This window comes from Mirounga leonina, unplaced genomic scaffold, assembly GCF_011800145.1.
Source record: "Mirounga leonina isolate KUSES-001 unplaced genomic scaffold, KU_Mleo_1.0 Mir_115, whole genome shotgun sequence".
NCBI classification, from domain to species: Eukaryota; Metazoa; Chordata; class Mammalia; order Carnivora; family Phocidae; genus Mirounga; species Mirounga leonina.
This window is the reverse complement of record NW_023270268.1, coordinates 74,474,390-74,493,893: the sequence shown is the minus strand read 5'-3', so window position 1 is coordinate 74,493,893 and position 19,504 is coordinate 74,474,390. Positions and strand designations below refer to the sequence as shown.

At 53.7% G+C, this 19,504-nt stretch overlaps 1 protein-coding gene and 3 non-coding genes across 11 annotated transcripts; all 4 read right to left on the bottom strand.

The window, feature by feature from the left end:
- Positions 1–70: 70 nt before the first annotated feature.
- On the bottom strand, positions 71–19,443 carry EIF4G1 (eukaryotic translation initiation factor 4 gamma 1). 8 transcript variants are annotated; one of them, XM_034999718.1, is made up of 33 exons: positions 19,324–19,443; positions 18,447–18,503; positions 18,131–18,224; positions 17,741–17,827; positions 16,459–16,635; positions 16,133–16,232; positions 14,916–15,028; positions 14,010–14,102; positions 13,739–13,805; positions 12,622–13,452; positions 12,257–12,345; positions 11,987–12,173; positions 11,550–11,683; positions 11,263–11,421; positions 10,911–11,099; positions 10,527–10,724; positions 10,157–10,303; positions 9,690–9,926; positions 9,389–9,493; positions 9,107–9,266; positions 8,798–8,898; positions 8,082–8,184; positions 7,737–7,839; positions 7,279–7,511; positions 6,844–6,962; positions 6,566–6,738; positions 5,934–6,059; positions 5,694–5,775; positions 4,076–4,174; positions 3,828–3,962; positions 3,636–3,717; positions 3,355–3,495; positions 71–699 (listed from the first exon to the last, which is right to left on the bottom strand). In XM_034999718.1, exons 3-33 carry the CDS (start codon positions 18,188–18,190, stop codon positions 515–517), a joined length of 4,815 nt encoding a protein of 1,604 aa, XP_034855609.1. In that variant the 5' UTR covers positions 18,191–18,224; positions 18,447–18,503; positions 19,324–19,443; the 3' UTR covers positions 71–514. The 8 variants fall into 8 exon arrangements, with proteins under 8 accessions (XP_034855609.1, XP_034855611.1, XP_034855612.1 ...); XM_034999720.1 differs by having other exon boundaries at positions 10,911–11,096; XM_034999721.1 differs by lacking the exon at positions 17,741–17,827.
- LOC118007204 lies at positions 8,982–9,057 on the bottom strand. Its single transcript, XR_004678330.1, has one exon. It is a non-coding gene; the product is annotated as a small nucleolar RNA SNORD66 (small nucleolar RNA).
- LOC118007206 lies at positions 9,561–9,637 on the bottom strand. Its single transcript, XR_004678331.1, has one exon. It is a non-coding gene; the product is annotated as a small nucleolar RNA SNORD66 (small nucleolar RNA).
- Positions 12,496–12,566, bottom strand: LOC118007207. Its single transcript, XR_004678332.1, has one exon. It is a non-coding gene; the product is annotated as a small nucleolar RNA SNORD66 (small nucleolar RNA).
- Positions 19,444–19,504: the final 61 nt, after the last annotated feature.

Here is a 19,504-nt window from a genome sequence, read left to right as displayed (position 1 = left end):
AAGGAGGCTGCCCACCTATCCATACCCCTTCTCCAGAGGGAGCAGGCCATAAAGCAGGGAGGCAGTAAGCTTAATTGAATTCATGTTTAATAATTACAGGCACCGTGCCCCCCCCTTCCCCCTGCCCAGGCAGCAGCAGGGGTGGTGCAGGGGCTGGGGCATATGCCCCCAGCAGCGAGGACGGCAGTCCCATGAGTGATTTTCAGAAAATAAAAAAAGACCCCAGGGGCAGGCGGTGGTGCCCCCCCACCAAGACACACCAAATTTCAAGACTTTATATATAATATATCTCTGTGCCCCAGGGGGGAGGAGAGGGACACCTGGCAGCATCCTGGAGGGGGGGCCCCAGGCAGCCCCACGCCATCCTGCCTCTTCAGCCATTTTATTAGCTCAGACACATCGCACTACAGGCACCCATTGCCGCCGCCGCTGCCGCCGCCCCCCCTGCAGTCCGGGCGGCTGGCCGGGCCATCTGAGTGTCCATGGGGCTCCAAGTCCCCGGCCCCACCCGCCCTCAGTTGTGGTCAGACTCCTCCTCCTCCGCCTCACGAAGCCACTTGAAGAAGGCTGTGACAGATTTAAGGGCCACGCCCTTGCCCTGTTGCTCAGCAGGGTCCTTGCTACTCTCCCAGCTGTAGAAGGCATCCTCTTTCACCACATCCTCGTCATACAGCGTGTCAAAGAACATCCGAAGCAGATCTGCAAGCAGGCAGGACAAGAGCAGTTAAGAGGAGTGCTGCCCACAGCCACCCCATTCCACTCCCAGGCTCCACTGTTAAAACAAGGGCCTGATCCACCTTCCTGGTATTTGTGTGTCTGACCATTCCAGAGTGACTAGGTGGGTCTCTAACAAGATGTTAACCTCTTCGTGAGACTGGTGCATGGTAATGAGTCACAGAAAAACCTTACCAACCTGCCCAAGCTTCACCTCAGCAGCTTCACTCAAAAACTATACACAGATTTGGTACTCCTCAATTTAAGGAATGACGTTAAGTCCCAGATAGATCACTCACCAAAGTCAAGGGTTTATAACCTGGAACATTCACTGGTCCCCATTACAGATGCTAGCAAACTGGATCCCAATTTCCTCTTATTTTCCACACATCTCCTGAACATACACATCCTCTCTGGCCTTGACACTTTTACAGGTGCTGCATCCTTTGCCAGGACTTCCTTTCTCTTGTCACCTTCCTACTGAATTTCTTTAGGCTCAACTCCGGCACCCCTTGCTTGGACCCTCTTTCTCCCCATCCTGACTACTAGGTTAAGCCTTCCCAAGCACTTGTCCTATAAGCTCTGAACACAACCTATCCCATACCCCCACACTGCCCTGCCAAACTTTCCAAAAGCAAAGGAAGGCCAAGTAGCGAATTCATTGTTTTCTAAATAAAGCCTCGCTCGGATCTGGAGTCCAGGCCTAGATGAAATGCTGACAGCCATCTATGAGAAGCTGCAAGCCAGGATGTTCCTCAGGGTACACACCCCCTCAAATCCACAACCACCGCCCCCCAGACTCATCCTACAGCAGGAGAGCATTTATCCCAAACTTGTGTTCCAAATCCCATGCACACCCACCCTGGGGACCCTACACAATCAATTATCCACTCTGCCCTCTATTTTTGAGCCCAAGTTTCTCCCATCTAAACACAAAAGGCCTCCTTTACAACCACTATCTCCTACAGTCAAACAAAAGATTTTTGTCTTTGGACAAGAGATTAACTAAACTCAAAGATTCTGTCTACACTTGCTGTTTTCCTTTCTTCCTGTCTCAGTCAAGTATTACTCAGTCCTTTCCAATCCAGACTGCCACCTGCTCTACCAAATATGCCAGAGTGGCCTCTGTGTTTTTACACTCCAAAGGCCCTAAATGTTCAGGTCTGCTCCTATGGAATTCTCAAGTAGCATCTAACGTTACAGACCACTTCCCTCTCCTAAAGTTACTTTGTCCTTTGTTCACAGGGCCCTGTCCTCCTCTGATCCCTACCTGTGGGTGCTCCACTTGAACGTTCTATCGCAGGCTCTCACCACTCTCCCTCAAGCAATCCCATACCCTCTGGTGACTTGCATGTGTTGCTGTGCCAGCTTCTCACAGATCAGCCACCAACCCGGACCTCTTCCTTTCCAAATGCATTCCCGTACCCAGCTGTCTGACATTGCTGATCACCCCCGCCCAGGGACCACAAACTCATTATGACCAACCTCAACCTGATCCAGTGTTCCCAACCCCGCCCCCCCCCCAGGGCAAATGGTACCATGCCATCCCCCCGCCTGCTAAAAAAGCATGCTGGAAGGCCTGTAACTTCCCCTCTCTCATAACCCCTCCCATCATGCCTGTGTTATAACTGCAACCGCACCACCCCCATCTCCAATGCTACCAGCAAGCCCGAGCCGCCAGCAACCCAACCCGCTCCTAATTTGCTGCTCTTGCGTGTTCACATTCAACCCACTCCAAACCACTCCTCCTACTAATGGCCAGGATGATCTAAAAACTAAAATTCCACAAAGCTTTTTCCCGGCCTTAGGCTGAAGGCCAAAACTCGTCCCATGGCTTAGACAGCCCTGCAGGACCTGGCCCATGTCCATCTCTCCAGCCCCATCTTGCCTCACACACAACTAGCTGCTATGCTCGCCCACTCTGGCCTTCCCCGGGCACTTCTTTCACCTGAGTCAAGTCCGTTCTGCCTCAGGGCCTGCGTTTACACACAATTCCTTCATTTCAAGGACCCCCCCTCCCCTTTGTCATTGGGCTGCCGTTTTGTCAATTCCCACTCCCCACTCGTCATCCCTTACGCTAGGTGTCCCCAGAGAGCACCCTGCAGGACCCATCTTCCACCACTCATCACCTGTTAAGACTCCATGCCAGCACGAGAACTGTGCTTGACTTAATCTCTGCCAACGTCCCAGTGCCCTGGCACATACCTATTTGCCGAACGCACAATCTCAGGCATGCTAACCTAAACCTCAGTCTCCCAACATGGTAAAGGGGATAACAGGGATATACTTTAAACAACAGCTGTGAGAATTAAATGAGGCAAGGAAAGAAAAGCCTCTCAGCCCCCTGCCAGGCCACAAGAGCACTGGGTCCTTAGAAATCATTACTGTTTTTCACCTCCGTGCTCCTGGCATCGAACAGCTGGCCGGGTACAAAATGGCAGCCAATTAAGCTTCAAGGCTGAGTCTTACCTCCTTCCATTTGTAGGCCAGGAAACAAACCCGTGCAGGGGGAAGAAATCAACCACCAGGGCGTTCTGCTCTCCAGGGACCACCCCCCTCTCCTGGGTTGAGACCCTTTCCATGACTGCCCCTGCTCTCTGGCAGCGCCCCCACCCCCACGCCCTGCAGCCTGGCTCTTACTGGCGGGCTGTTCTAAGGTCACTACAAGGGCCTGGAGGGCGTAGAGCGCCTGCAGCTCCTTCTGCTCATCACACAGGTATTTCTGTAGCAGTTTCGCTCGCGCTTTCAGCACCGTGACATCCACTCGGAGGGGCGTCTCAACTACAGGGAAGAAGATAGAGTTAAGTGGACTAATGCACCCTCGGCCTGGTCCACAACCAGGAGGCGAAGACCAAAACCTCCCTCCCTCCATTTGTCTGCTGGGCCCACCCTTTCCCCACCATCTCCCTGGCTCCTCTTACAGACAATTGCAGAATAGCAGACAGTTGTCATGAGGGCTCGAACTAGTGTGTTGGATGCTACCTGCTGCTCACTCAGGTTGGCCTGTGCAGAAGAGAAACAAAAGGCCCCTAAGTTCTGAACTATGCCCCTACCCGCACGCCAAGAACTGCCTCTCCTTTATCCCTCTCCCCCAGTACCCAGGAGAAACATACCTCTATCCATTCAAACACCCGCTGGTTACTGCTGCCCTCCTTCAGCAGCTTCTCCAGCTGCCTGCTCAGCTCCTCGGAGGAGAGCATCCTTTGGCCCGGGGCTTCTGACTCCTCGCCCAAGGTATACTCCACCTTCTACAAAAAGACCCACAGTCAGGAGGTAAGTGTACCATGTGAGTGTTTTGAGGGAAGAAGAAGAAGAATGGCCAGTCCCAAATGCTAGAATTAGCCTAACTCCAGCCACAAACCTGTTCAGTGACGAATGCACTGACATCCTGGCCTTCAGGTAGAAATTCCTTCCAGCTGAGTCCAGCCTCTCGCCACAGCATCCCCACCTTTTTGGGACTCTGGAAAATGCAAGACCAATTCAGCAACTTTCTCTCCCTCCAAGACCTAGCTCCACAAATGTCACCCAACAAATATTTACTGAAAGGCCACTAGGTGCCCTCCAGGGGCTCAGGATGTAACAGAAGTACCAAATAGGCAGTCTCTCCATGCCTACAGGCTAGTACTGGACAGACATCAGCCAAAAAATCACCCAAAGACACAAGAAATCATCTACCACAGTGTTAGGAAACGGGGGGGGGGGGATAGCCTAAGAACCTCTACAGAAGAGGTCAATTAGCTTTCACAGAATTACCTTTACTGAAAAAGGTAAAAAACCAAATCCACACAACTCATCGTAGCCTTCCACACTCCTCTGATTCTTTTTCTAAAATAGCTTAGTCTTTCATTATTCCAAGCAAACAAATGCTCATGGGAGTGGACAACTTCTAACAAATATGCCTTTTTGGTTACCAAGTCCAGAAAATTTTAGAAGCAGATATACTCCCACAACCCCCACTGCAAATCAGAAATCCTCACATAAACAACAGTCTGAGCCCATTTTCTGTGAGGGGACAAGAGATTCTGAAGGCATTACTCTTTATAGCAGCAGATATTCAGAATGATGACACTGACGCTTAATAAGACTACCGTAGTTCATGAATTTTAAAGATGCTCATTCTAATACACCACTGAGTCTCATCTCACAATTGATACATTACATTTAAACAAATGACCGTAAGTCTTTTCTTTATCGACAGTGTAGCAGTAACATGTCCTACAACCTGCTGCACCACAGATTCAATGAAATACACATAGTTCAATATACCTCTTTTTTTTTTTTTTTTTAAACAAACTACCCTAATACAGGCTTTTAGAACAATTCCTTTCCACTCAAGTCTATCTGTCCAGGCCCTAGGGGCAGCTAAACTCCTAAAGTGCTCTTCCCAGCTCTCTTGACCACGGAGTGCCCCACCCACTTGCCTTTCCCGTCTCTCCGTGACATTTGCTAGTCACCACTTAACTTTCACAAAGCAGTTCCAGCGCCCTTCTGGGAAAGCTTTCTGTCATGAACATCACCAAAGAGACACTCCTTTGCAACCTCACAGTACCCAAGACACTCCATTTCAACTATTTTATTTCATGCTTTACTTCACACTGTGTTTATTAAGCTGTCATTTCTTACTTTTCTCTTCCAGCTGGTTTCCTAACTGTTTTATTCACTGTGGTATTCCCAGTGCCTAGTATGTGGTTGGTAAATGTTTAAAAAAAAAAATGCTAGTTGAATGAATGAATCAAACAATCAAGGACTTAGGGTCTTAGATTGCTGTTCTCCCCCAGTCTTGTCCAGAACTCACAACAGGAACTGGTCTGAGAGTGCCAGCCTCGACGTTTCCTCTCCCAGGGACCAACACAGCACACCATCACCATTAACCCCATCCCACCAAAGGGCCATGAGGCACCAGAGTCACCGTAACCAGCCCAAACCGCATGGTGGGAAGAGAAGTCCTGACACATCACCCCCAAAAGGCTCTTACTTACCATGCTTTTACATAGAAGCCCCAGGATCTCCAGCAACAGGGAAGTAGCTTTGCCCAGGGGTCTCAGAGGTTTTGTAATCTCCCTACAGGGAAAGAAAAATACAGTGAGTGTTGACAGCCTCCAAAGCCCTCTCAGTACACTACCCCATCGCTCCCTAAACCCAGGCATTGCACCTGCCATATATGCCTCCCCTCTCCAACTTTGTCTTTACCTCCCCTGAATCCCAAAAAGGGGGCTTACCTGAACAGCTCCCCCATAGGTACCCCACCTTCCTGCAGAATGGGAGTTACGAGTTCTGCTAGGTAGAGCCACACGTGGGGGATGTCAATTTCCATGTCTTCTGCCAGTTCTAAGATTTCATACAGCCTGCAAATGGAATTCAAAGTCAGGGCATTCTAGGGGAACCTGGGTGACTCAGTCAGTTGAGCGTCCGACTCTTGATTTTGGCTCAGGTCATGATCTTGGGGTCTTGGGATCAAGCCCCATGTTGGGCTCCACAATAGCAGGAGTCTGCCTGAAGATTTTCTTTCCCTCTCCCTCTCTTTCTCCTCTCTAATAAAAATAAATCTTAAAAAAAAAAAAAAGTCAGGGCATTCTAGGAAAGGTAAGCCGGACCCCCACTCTCCTTCTGGGGCAACATGGCATTGTTAAAGGATCAATTGCGGACCCCCTCAAGAACACTTCCTAAACAGGGGGCAACTATCTCAAGCTAAGGCCATACTCTTGTCCTTGCATGGTATACCGTAGCCCTGCCAAAAGTCACGCTGACCAGGATGGCTGAGGAACCTACACTCTTATCCAAGGCTGCATGCGTCCTACAAAGGAGGAAAGTCTATGGGTCTGTAAAAGCAGAAGGCCCTCAGAAGGCATACCCTTGGTAGTACTGAGCAGTGGAGAGGTGCCCGGCCAAAAGCAGCTGGTGCAGCAGCCGCCCCATATGCTCACGAGCGATGGTGCTGCGCTCCAGTGTTGACTCAATGCCATGCCGTACAAAGATGAAGAGCAGGGAGGGTGAGGCCAGCTCCTGTACGCACTGCACTGCCTCCTACAGGGGTGCGGAAGGAGGGAGAGGGCAGTCACCGTTTGGTCCAGGCCGGTGAGCACATGTCCCGCCCGCTCTGCTGTCGCTCAGACCCCACCCAGAGCCTACCTTCAGGTCATTGAGATGGAGGTATTCCTCAATGATGGCCTTGGATTTCTTCTCCAGCTCTTCCTCAGAAAGCGCAGCCTTCGGGGGGCTCACCGGGGGCAGGGTGGCTTCTCGCTTCACTGAAGGGGAAGGACAGATTCAACACCCTTTAGTTGTTTTTTTTTAAGACTTTATTTATTCTAGAGAGAGAAAGCAAGAAATAGAGCACGAGCAGAGGAGGGGCGGCAGGGGGGAGGAGCAGGCTCCCCGCTGAGCAGGGAGGCCAATGTGGGGCTCCATCCTAACCTGAGCCCAAGGCAGACGCTTAACCCACTGAGCCACCCAGGCGCCCCATGGAGACTCTTCAGTTCTAATTTTCCTAGGCCCGGAGCTCTGAAGATTGGAGACTGGCTAGACCCAAACCAACACCTTTCCCTTCCTCTCCCAGCCCCTTACCGGCATCCCGTCCGCGGTCCCGATCCTCTGTGAGGCTAGCTGCCTTGCGCAGTCCCTCAGGCTGGGAGGGCCGCTCTCTACTCCGCTCTTCCACTTCCTTACTGAAGCTCCGCTTGGTGGCAGGTGTCCGAGAGCGATCGAGCCGGTCCCCACGGTCACCTCCCCGTTCACTCCGCTCTAGGCGGTCTCCCCGGTCCCCAGCTTTCTCACCTCTTTCCCGACTCAAGCTACTCCTAGAGAAAAAAACAGGCACGTCACCTCTCACCTGTACCACCGAGGTGTTCTCTCGTATAGCTATCCAACATGCTGAGCAACCACCGGGCCTAGTTCCCGGCATCAGGAATGTGCTCCAATTTAGCTAGGGGCTCTGATTACAGGTGCGAAGATTCCTATGGCAACGCCCAAAGCCCATCACAGTAGTCCCCGCGTGAAGAACGGAGACACCCAGGAAACCTCACCTCTGCACCACACGTCTGCTATCAGTGCTTTCTGTAGGTACTGCTTGTTGGAGGGCTGAGAAGCGGTTCAAGGTACTAGTAGCTGGACGAGCAGCTTCTGATGCTGGGGAGGCAGAAGGCCCAGATCAAAATCTCTTCCCACATTCTCCCATTCTATCTCCTACTTGCCGGTTTAGGACACTTGGTCCTACTCCCAACACAAACACAGTTCATTCAGTCCTAGTCCCGAGCATAGGCCTCCTGTTATTACCTAACCACTTGGTACCAAAAGCCTCCCCTACAAACAAGGCTCTGCCCTCAAGAAAGAAAAAACAGCCACCCAACTCTTTACAATGGCCTCCATACCTGCATCGGAGGGCTTGGCTCCTGAGCCCCCACTGCTGCCCTTGCCCCAGCTCAATCGTCCTCCAGGTGCAAAGAGCTGGTTGTTAGAATCAATGGAGCCAGGCTGAGGGAGGAAAGGGAACGGAGACGTCAAGAGTCTGATCTGGCCAAAGCCCACTGCTACACAGTAGCAAATGGCCTAGACCAGGGGCCGGGCAAACTTTTCCTGGAAAAGACCAAATAGTAAATACTTCAGGCTTTGCAGGCCATACAGTTTCTATTTCAACTATTCCACTCGGCCACTGTTGCACAAAAGCAGTCACAGACGATACTTAAGGGGAATGAATATGGCTGTGTTATAATAAAACCAAGGACACTGAAATTTACATTTTGAATAATTTCATATTACATAATATCATCCACTTTATCTTTTTCAACTGTTAAAAAACCGTAAAGACCAGTTGTTAGCTGTGGAATACAGAGAAGCAAGGAATGGGCCAGGTTTGCTATGTGAGTTTGCTAACCACTGGCCCAGACAGATGTGAATATACCCCCTTCAGCTGGCAGTCCCGTCTCTAGCAATCTAACCAGTTAGTCTAAGAGGAAAAATTCAGCCATCACTTTTCCAACTTCAGAAAGTGAGGGGACCAAGATCCTAACCTAGGCTCACTGCCTGTTTGATCCCTCTTTACCCTCCCCATGACCACCACCACTCCCTCCAATACACCACCCACTACCTTCGTGATCTTGGTGAGTCGTGAGGTGTCGATAGGGCGACTGCCCTTGCTGATGGGGACTGTGTTCCAGCCACCATCATCCACAAGTGGGAGGCCACGGCCTGGGACAAAGAGGAGAGACAGCATATTGCAATAATGAATACCTCCAAGCACTGCTATTGCCTGGGGCCGCCCCCAGCCCCCCTTCCTCAGATCCTCAGTTCCATCATGTGGTCTCAGTGGCCCAGACACGTGGCACTAACAAGAAGTCATCAGTGGAAAGCGTAACCCCTCAGCTGGCCCCCTCCTTAATCTGAGCCTCAGACTCACTAATGGGTGGGCCTGCGGGGCCGCCCCGACGCTTGTCGCTGCCCTTGGCCATTAGCTGCTGCACTTTTACGTGTTCCCAGTGCTCCTCCATCTCAGCCTCCTTGTGGATCTGGTCAATGGTCTTGGGACCCTGGTCCCCACGGCGTGGCACCCAATTGCTCTGTAGGGACAGAAGGCCAGTCACAAGGTAATTATATCAGAGGGCCAGACAAAGCAATGCTGGGAACTGGGGGCTATGGCGTACAGGCAGCCGACCAGCAGTGGGAAGGAGAGGACACACACCCGTCGCAGATCCAGCACATCCTGCAGCATAAAGCGGATTCGGGATGAAGTCTTCTTTTCCTTAATGATTTTTTCCATCTGGTTGAAATACTGATCCATGCGGGGCTAGGAAGAAGCAAAGGGATCAGATCAGGAACTTGTAACACCTCAGCTCCAACTGCAGGCCCGGCCCCTCCTCAGACCCTCAGCTCCATCACTGTGGCTCGGTGGCCCACACACAACAGCCCGACAAGGAGTTTGTGAGTGGACAGCAGGCCCCAGGCACTTCAGCCTGTCCCATTCCACATCCCAGGACCCCTACCTTGGCTTTTTCAAAGTCCAGATCTTTGCCAATGGTAGTGAGCAGACGACAAAGGCATTCAAGGGACTCTTCATCATGGTTCTTAAGTAGTTTAACCACACAGTCATGCATTATCGCTTCTGTTAACATCTTCAGCTTGAACAACTCCCCAATAAACTTGATATTCCCTAAAGAGCGCCGCCGGGCTATGTCTCGAGCCTCTTCCAACTCTTCCTTCAGGCGTCCCCGTTCCTCTGCCTGGAATTATATGGCAGAAATCCATCAAAAAGGTACCCAGACACTGGGCTAAAACCCTTCTCTCCTCCACTATCTGGATTCCTAACCCTAGCAGCAAGTATTCCTGTCTTAAGGCAGAGAAACCCCCAAAACACCATCACCCCCAACCCCCTTTTACCTCCCCCCACCCCATTCTATAGCCGAGCAGCAACTGGGTGGATGGACAGTGGGCTTGGTGGGTTTTCTCTCACCGTAGCAGCTTCATCCATCTCTTTTTGCTTCTTCTCAAAAACCTCATCATCATCTTTGTCTTTTTCAAACTCTTTCTGACATCGATTCAACAACAGTTTTCGGAAGTTCACAGTCACTGTTGGCTTTTCTGTAGTGGGCACTTTGAGCTGTATGTCAAAGAGAACATCACATTTAAGCTGGTCCCGAGCGGGAAGGCCCCCCAAGGGTCTTTAGCTACCTAACCCAGGAAGACCCTTGGCCCCCACTCTGCCACCTCCTGGCTGCCATCAACAGCACAGGCTGGAAGAGAACCAAGAAGCTGGACTCAAGGAGTCCTAGGGAGAGAAGTAGGAAATTAGACCACAAGGTTCAGTAGCAGTGGACACTAACCGCCATGAGGCAGCGGCACATGTTGGCATAGGCCACAGAGAAGTTGGGCTCTGAAATGGCCTTCTCGAAGATAAGATCAATGACCCCTTTGAGACGTTCCTCAGTGTCAATGGCCAGCTGCGTCACCTGCTTCATCAGCTGCTGGAACATCTGGGGTGTCAGCTTATTCAGGATGGAGCGCACCCTGCGGAACAGGTCCTGGGAGAGGGGACAGAGAAGACTGAGAATCCAGTGAGCTTCTCAGAAGAGGTTGCTGGGAGTGATGGGAGAGGTCGTAGGGACTCAAGCAGCCACTAGTCATAAGGATGACAGAAGCAAAGAGGGCAGAGCTGGCTCAGAGGGCAGACCTTGGGAAGAAACAGCAAAAGCAGCACTGGCCGGTACCTGCGTTTTGCTGCCATCAGCATCCTCCTCCCCTCGATCCTTATCAGCGGCCGTCCGCTTGCTGCTGGGTTTCCAGGCTTTCTCCGCTTTGTTCAACTTTATATCTTCAGTCATTAACACTGTGGCAATGATCTTGCGGGGTTCCTTTCGGGGGCCCTGTTGAGATCGCCGGGGTCCCAGACCAGCCTGCTAAGCAAGGGGTGAGGCCAAGTGAAGACACAGAGCGAGTCAGCACAACTGTGCCACCGCTACCACCCCCTCCCCAGGGCAGACTCCCCCTCCCCGCAGCAAGACAAGGGAGCCGTTCCCCAACCCCCCCCAACCATCTGTCCCCCTAGCCAGTCCCACTCACCGGCCCTCGGGGCAGCTCCCCACCTGGCCCACCCCTTGGGGGCCCACGGTTGCTAAGGGCTGGTCGGCCAAGGTTGGCAAAGGAAGGAGTGAAGTCTGGACCACAATTGACGCCTTGAAGTTTAGTGGGGTCCAGTGGCCGCAGTGGTGTTTTATTGGCCTGCAAAGAGGACAGGGAAGGCATGAGAAATAAGCTATGGCTCCTGACTACTCTTTCAGGACCTCAGGCTCCTCCCCAGCCAGCCAGCCAGCCAGCCCAAACTGACCCTCCCCCTCAAGTCTACCAACCTTATCCAACACCACATCGCTGATATGGGGCAATCCCTCCGGCTTCTGCATACTGGCAAAGATGAACTGAAAGCCAAGCAGGAACTCACGGTCATAACGCTTTTTCTCCTCAAGGTTTAGAGGCTTCCACTGATCTACGAGGAAGACGAGATGAACCAATCATACCTTTGTTTCCTGGGGCCCTGGAAAGAATACCCAACCCTTCTCAACCCTTCCTTCAGAATATGGTTTTTTGGTTTTTTTTTTTAAGATTTTATTTACTTATTTGAGCGAGCAAGCGAGCAGAAAGAGAGAGAACACGAGTGAGGGGAGGGGCAGAGGGAGAGGAAGAAGCAGGCTCCCCACTGAGCAGGGAGCCCGACGCTCAGCTCAGTCCCAGAACCCTGGGATCAAGACAGATGCTTAACCAGCTGAGCCACCCAGGTGCCCCAGCATACCTGATTTATACTCATACTTCTGTTCCCCGGGCTGGATGTTCTCAGCATTGTGAATTTTGTCTTCCTTTGAGTCCCAGGTCTCGTCTGCTTCCTCAGGCCTCGGGGATGCACTGCTGCCCTCAGGCTCCAGACCAGGACTAGTGCCCACAGGAGGCTGATTCTCCACTTCTGGTACTCCTGGGCTCACCTGTAACCATAGGACATTCCATTTTGGTTGCAGTATGACTAGTGTTCATACCCAAACTCTGCCCTCTCTTTCTGCTCCCTTACCTCCTTGAAGGCATCTAGAAGATCTCCCACAGCCTCCTTCTTATTGAGCTCCTTAATTTTCCGTCTCTTCTTTGGCACAGACACCGCCACTATTTGGGGGGTAAGAAAAATGGGAATAACTTATGGAGTACCCCTAATCCCTGGGGAAATTAAAAAAAAAAAAAAAGTAGCTACTCTACAGTATTTCCTCCTTCCGTCACACCCACTCCAGACTTAAAATTCCTTAATCTTGGAATTTTCTCTCTTAGGTTCCATCAAAGGGCTTCTATGACCCAGACACAGTGGCACAAATGAGAGGTCATCACTACAGAGAAAACCCCACACCTTCCAGCCTGCCCCACTTCCACCATCCAGCCACACCTCACCTTGGGTGGCGGCTGCTGCCTCCAAGTTCTGAGACAGGTGGGCTGCAACAGGGGTGCTCTCTGGGGGGAGAAGTTCCTCTCCTCCTTTCTGACCCTCAGCGTCTCCTGCTTCTCCTTCTTCTTCCTCTTCTTCCTCTTCCTCCATTTCCTCCTCCTGAGCTGGGCAAGTAGCTGGAGGAGCCACAGCTGGAGCGGCAGAGAGGACGGTGTGGGAAGCCACTGACGCGGTCACCTCCTTGGCCTGCTCCCTTGGCTCACTGACTGGGCTTAAGTCCACAGCTGGTGGCGAGGGGGCTCCGTTGAGCAGTTCCTCAGGTTGGGCAGTTGGAGCAATGGGCATGGGGGATTCGGAGGGACAAGCTGGGGGAGGGAGAGGAGCAAGCTCTGGGCTCGACTCCACCTCTGGTTCCAGATCCTCAGATGGGACCATGCCATTCGGTTCAGGAAGAATTTCCTCTTTGTGAGATGCAGAGGGGGTGGAAACCTGGAGAGGACTGGAAGAGAACTCAGATTCTGGAATCGGTTTGCTAAGTGTCACTTCTACTTCCAGTATGGGTTCAGCAAGGGGAGTGGGTTCTGGAGAGAGGCAATATGGCTCCCCAGTTTCACGGGGTATGGGGGTGGATTCTTCAACAGACATTTGGATCATCCCCGTTGTCACCGTGTCCCCAGGAATGGAGAGGACTGCGAGATTAGGCTCAGACCCCGGTTCCAAGATTGGGGGTGGTGATGGGGTCGGACAAGGTGATGAAGGCTGGGATTCTGAAGGGCTGTGTTCTGGGCCAGGCAGCCCCGGTCGGCTCCCAATGATTGCTCCCTGGGACCGGTCATCTGCGCCACAAGGAAAGATGACAAGTAATTAGAGGCACGTCTTCACTGCTATTGTTTGTCCTCCTCCCAGCCAAGACATTCCCAGCCTAACACCCACCCCTGCCATCTTATCCCACCTAAGCCTTTTCTCTTTTCACCCAACATCTGCTCCACTCGCAAAATCCCACTACCTAAAACCTAAGGTCATTCTTCTCTGGCACCCAGGTCAAGTTACTCCACCTCCTCAGCATGTGAAATTGTCACACTCCTTTTCCCCATTAAAGCTCTGCCCCACCTGCTTACCTACCTGGCCGAACAACAACAGCAACCTGGGGTGTCTCCCCATTAGCTTGAGGCTCCAGACCACCTCCCGTCTGCAGGACACAAAGGGTTACCAAGTTTGCCCCGATGAGGCCCACAACCCTTCTCTATTAGAGCCATTTCTACTTTAACTTTGCCTAAAAACCCAGGAAAGCAGACAAAGAAATCCCTTCGTTGAAAGAAAAGATCAAAGGACTTGGGAACCCCAGTCAGAACAGCCATCCTAGCCAGGGCCTCACTCAAAGATCAGACAATACCTGGGGAGGGGTGGGTGTGGAGGCCGTGCGGGCCCCAGACATGATCTCCTCCGTGATATCCTTCCCTCCTTGGTTTGGATCTCGAATTCGGATCTGGGGAAAGAAAGCTCCGGGATGAGTGGGAAATAGGAGGAGCCCACCTCTCCACCCTGCCCCACTTCTAAGACTCCAGGCCAACCCCCCACCCCCCACTGGGAAGCAGGTGGGTGGGTGCCAGAAACCCCATGAGTTCTACTGTCAACCCATCCAGCTCATCTTGTACTCCCTACCCTGGCCCCCACCCCTAAGAGACCCCTGACCTCACAGAGCAGCCCCATACATCACAATGCCCCTCCCTCCCTCAACCCTGCCCCACCAGCAGTCCCCAAGTCCCTGGCTGCACACCATGGGGCCCAGGACCCCCACCTAGCACCCATACAGCTCACTTGTGGCTAGTCTGCCTGATCTCTGGGGGCAGGGCCCAGATCCAGTGGGTGGAGCCAGGGTGACTCAGCGGCTTCCCCAGCCCTGGCACCCTATTCTGGGCACCACGCCCAGGGCTTGAGGATTGAGCAGAGGCGGAGGCCTCAAGAGCTTCCAGGACTGGGAGGTGGGGGCTGGGGCCACAGAAAACAAACCATTTCCAAGACCAGCCACCAGAAACCCCAAACCATACATAGATCTTATGGACCCCCAGAACCTGGGTCTCTCAGGAACTCCTGCACTAGCCTCTTCAGTCTTCCCATGAGCCACTTCTACACTGAAGTCTTAGTCCTTACAAAGAACCTGAGCACTTCACAGATCTCCATTCTCTAACCACTCCCAGCTGAAGATCTCCTTCCTCAACTTTCTGCTCCCTGACCCACAAGACGCCTGACCTTGATTCTCCCTTTCCCAGATGTCCCAGAGCCCCTTGCTGTTACTCACAGTCTTCCGCTCCCTCTTGGGAGCAATCTGGGGTGGCTGGTTCATCAAAACTGGGGCGGGGGCCACACCAGTGGGAAACTGCTGCACACCCTGGGCTGGGTAGTAGGCGCCAGCTTGGGGGAGGGGGGGAGACACAGAAAGGAAGAATGGTGGCAGCGTCAGGGCCCAACCACATATAGATGCCTGCCTGAACGCCTCCCATCCCCAGAACCTCTCATCACCCGCAGCCGGCCCCTTGCCCTGCCCCACCCACCTCCCCAAGGGAATTAGGTGTCTATCAAAGCTGGGGAACCAGTCTGAACTGCGTTTACAAGAATTCCTGACACTGACATACACACACCTCGTAGACAGGCACTCCTTCCCCACCACATACCAGCTCCCACTACCAGAACTTCGGTTTCTCTTCTACCCTATAAGGTATTATGTATGCCCCCAACACCCAGCAACACACACACATGTATTCTGAGGGAGCAGCAACTACTTAACCTGAAACAGAATCAGGTCTTTGGCTGGGAATGAGAAAAACAGATTTGCCAACCCTGTTCCACTCAACCTGAGTCCAGTTCCAGTCTCCAGCCCTTTGCTAAGGGGCAAGGAAACAAAAAGTAACATTATGAACCAGGCCCAGGATGTGGAAAAACTAATTCCTTAAAGCAATGGTCTCCAAAATGGGATGTGTTCTTTAATCTCATCCATAATCTCCACTTGTTTTTGACAAGCAACATTAAGTGTGTTATTTAAATGATGCATACGTATAAACAAACAAAAACATACATGTATTAGAGGTACATACTCAAAATATTTCCTGATGATCAAAAAATTTTGGAAACCACTGCCATAAAGAACAGACTAATCCTTTCCTAGAATATAAATGAAAAACAGCTACAAAACCTCCCAAATCCATGTTACATGGGCTCCCACCAACCATGGAACAAGTGTCAGAGGGAATGTTTACTAAGAGGCCCTCAAACTTGTGCCTGATCCTAAATTCTTGGACACAGGGAGGACTCCCAACTCTCACCAATAGGATAAAATGCTCTGCCCTGCACCCTTACCCCCCCACCCACCCAACACCAGTTTCACATTAAGCACCAATCCCTACTACCTACTAACCCTATCATTTCTAGACCAAGGAATGAGCCGAGGAAGGGTCAAGGAATTCGTAGGCATGTTTAGATGCTCCCTGGGACTCTCCCACCTGACCCTCCCCTGCTTACCGTAAGTCCCAAACTCTGTAGGGCTTGCACCCGGATAGAAGCCTGGGGCTCCTGGCTGTACAGGATACTGCTGTGTCGGGACAACATATGTGGAACGCCCCTGGTGGGGAAGGGGGAGGAGGAGGGGAGAGGAGTTGAGGGAGCTTTGAGTACCATATCAGACTACAAAGAGAATGCAGGGCAAGACAGAACAAGCCACTGTGGGCAATGACCAGAAGGGAAGTCACACCTCTGCAGAAGAGATGCGACTAGAGGGTCAGGGTAGGGGAGAGGAGGGTTGGGGTTGAAGGTTCCATGGCTTCCAGCCCCCAAGCCTCCAGCCTCACCTGTCCAGGGATGTAGTAGGCCCCTTGGGAGGCTGAGTAGGAGATCTGGGAAGGGATCATCATTACTTGGGATCCAGCAGGGTAGACATGGGCAGCTGGGCCAGGGCGGGCGGGGGCTGCACTCTGCACTCGGGTGGCTGCACTGCTCGGGGGCTGGGCCCGGCTAGGGTAGAAGTGCTGTCAAGAGGGAGGAAGGCAGTTGGCGTTGGGAAAGGGAGGAAATGGACAGCAAAATGGCAACTCCACAATGTCTCTAGTCTGGAGAGAAATACTGGGGGCTTTGCAGCACAGGGGCCAATCCTAACTCACCCGACCAACTGATGGTTAAGCAGCTTCTTGTACTCACACGTACCCTCCACATTCAGGTATGCGCTTTGCACACCATGAATATTTACTCCCTCACTGCCGTGCATACTCATGTCACCTCTACCAGGCTACCCCTCTGCAAAGGCTCCCTAACACCCAGATGCATCATGCCTAAGTAAAGCCCTTGTGGGCAACATACTCCCCAACATGCATTGCTCCACCCTAAGGTACAGAGGAGCTAACCACTAACATGCAGTAGTCTCCCAGTTCTCAGATATGCACTCCGCCAAGATCTAGCCTCTAACATGCATTGGTTGGCATGAGACTGAGGACCTCAACAGCAAACAATGTCCCCACCCTGAAGACCCGTCCCTGTGTCTAGCCCTTGACTAGGGTGGAGGTTAAGGGTGAGACCACAAGAGGGTCCAGGATCAGCAAAGGGGTATTACCTGCAGAGACCTGAATCCTCCCTGAGAGCACATGGGGACAGGAAAGAAGAGAATTATCCCCAAGGTGATGAGGAGGAAAACAAAAATGAAAAAGGTAGGACACAAATGCTCCCACTTAGTGAGGAAGAATTTAGAGAACAGAGAAAGGCAAGAACCAGCTGGAGTGTTTATCTTGCCATAGTCCAAAGAGAAAGAAGGGAAGGGGAATGGAGCACTCACGACCTCCCAGGAAAAGGAGGAAATAGGAAAACAGGAGTTGACAGCAGGGCCCAAAGCACTGCTCCCAATTCTCAAGGCACCAGGACCCCTAGTAATGCCACCCCCACTGACTCCATACTCCCCAAGGGGCCAGCCACTGTAAGTAATCAACAGCACAAAGTGCAGAGCCGCATGAAACAACACAGAGCAACTGTCAGGAAATTGGGGCAGGTACACAGCCTCCATAGTTTCCATCCTAGGCCCAGACTGGCCGAAGCTTTCCATGGCTCCCACCCAGGCCCCCTACTCCCCTCCCCACAGCCCCTCACCTGGCGGGGCTGAGAAGGCGTGTTCATTTGTGTCGCTTGTGGCGTACTGAACACCACCGGCGCTGTCTGCCCCGGGGGAAACGCTGGCTGAAGGGGGGAGACCAGAGTTCAGCAAGAGGGGAAACCCGGGGAGGGGGGGCAGAAACATAAGCTGGTAAAGTAAGGGGAGCAGACCTGTGCCAAGAGCTTCAGCAGTCCACATGCCCCCTCTTCCCCATGACAGCCCCTGGGAACAGCCCAGGGGCCCTGTCTCAAATTTGGCAGCAGAAAGCTGCACTTTGCCCTGACACAGATGGGGGTGGGAAAATCCAGAGGTTGGAACCTGTTCCTGACCAGCTGCCTGATCTCTCCCACCCCCACCCCAGTCTCTACTAATTCCTCCCTAATTACCTGTGGGAGTCCAGGGGATGGGGCAGGTGGGGGGCCTGTGGGCTGTGGAGCTTTGTTCATTTCATTTGGTGCCACATCAGGGTCCCCCCAGCACCTGTTGGGAAAGAGTGGAGCTCGGAAAGGGGAAGGGACCCAAGCTTAAGGCAAATGGAGTGGGGGAGGGGTTGAAGCAAGGGCTAGGTCCCACACCGAAGTACCAAAGTACCGGAGGCGCGAAGGGGGTGAAGGATCCACCTTACGTCCCCACCAACACGTTGTCAAACCCGCATCACCTCCAACCACCCCCCTGGTCTGCTGAAACAGCCCCCTCACTCACCCCCTCGGTTAAGAATAAGTCCACGGTGCGGCCTACAGGTTCTGGGCATCCGAGGGCCTGGGGTTGGGAGGTGAGGGGTATCAACCTGGCTCCGCGGGGCCCAAGACCAACCAGACCGGAAATTCCAGGTCTCGCTGGCACCAGGCTCCCGGATCACAAACGGAGCTAGCAGCTTCGGCCGTGGTGTCCCCACCCCCCACCTGGGGACACCGGGTTCGGGGCCAGGCGCAGGGGCACACAAGGCACGCCTGCTGCGGGTGGCCGCGGGGGCACCCTCACGGGGCCAGACGCGAGGCCTGCCGCCGCCCAGGAGCGGAGGCCAGGAAGGGCGGGAGTCGGGCTGTAAAAGGCCAGGCGGGCGGCGGCCGAAGAGGAGCCGGTTCCTAGCAAGTGAGGGTCGGCCCGGAGGGCGGGCGGGGCCGGGGGCTCCTCCCTGCCCGCCGCTGCCGCCTCCCTCCCCTGCGCCCTCCCTGCGCAGCGCCGGCCAGTGCCAAAGAACAACGTGTCACTTCCCGGCGGCCGGGCCGCAAAGGGGGGAGGGGGCGGTGGGCCGGCAGCCGCGGTGCCTGCGCCCGCGGGGCCCCCTCGGGTCAGGCCGAGGTGGCACTTCGCGGCCGGCGAACCCGGCACCCTACCAGCCCGCGGGGACCGCATATTCCGGCCCCGCGCTCCCCCACCCCCACCCAGCAGCCAGGCCGGGCCAGGCCGGGCACACGTGGGCCAGAGATCGGGCCCTGACGGGCCGGGGCCCGGGCTTGGGCCGCGGGGCCAGGGCGCCGGGGCGGCTGCGCAGGGTGGCCGGTCCCGGCCCGGATGGCGGCGGATGCGGGGGGAGGGGGTGGGGGGGCCGGGTCGGGCCCGGACATGGCGGCTTTACCTTCAGTCTCCTTCAGTCCGCGCGGCCGAGCCCCACGCAGCCGCACAGACGTAGTCCACAACCATTTCCGGCTCCCCGCACAGATCCCGCTCGGCGGCCACCGCTTCTCCGCAGGCGCAGCCGGCGCCCCCACGTGACCGGCGCAGGGGGCGGAGCTGCGCCCGGCGCCGCGGAGTACATA

Bases quoted from the DNA above. Each gene is read 5' to 3' on its own strand.
- EIF4G1 (XM_034999718.1), bottom strand. From the start codon at position 18,190: ATGAACAAAGCTCCACAGCCCACAGGCCCCCCACCTGCCCCATCCCCT. The intron at 5,776-5,933 runs GTAAGCCCCCTT...CTTTCCCTGTAG, and splicing joins CCTATGGGGGAGCTGTTCAG to GGAGATTACAAAACCTCTGA. The intron at 3,718-3,827 runs GTATGTTTCTCC...TCTTCTGCACAG, and splicing joins GGGTGTTTGAATGGATAGAG to GCCAACCTGAGTGAGCAGCA.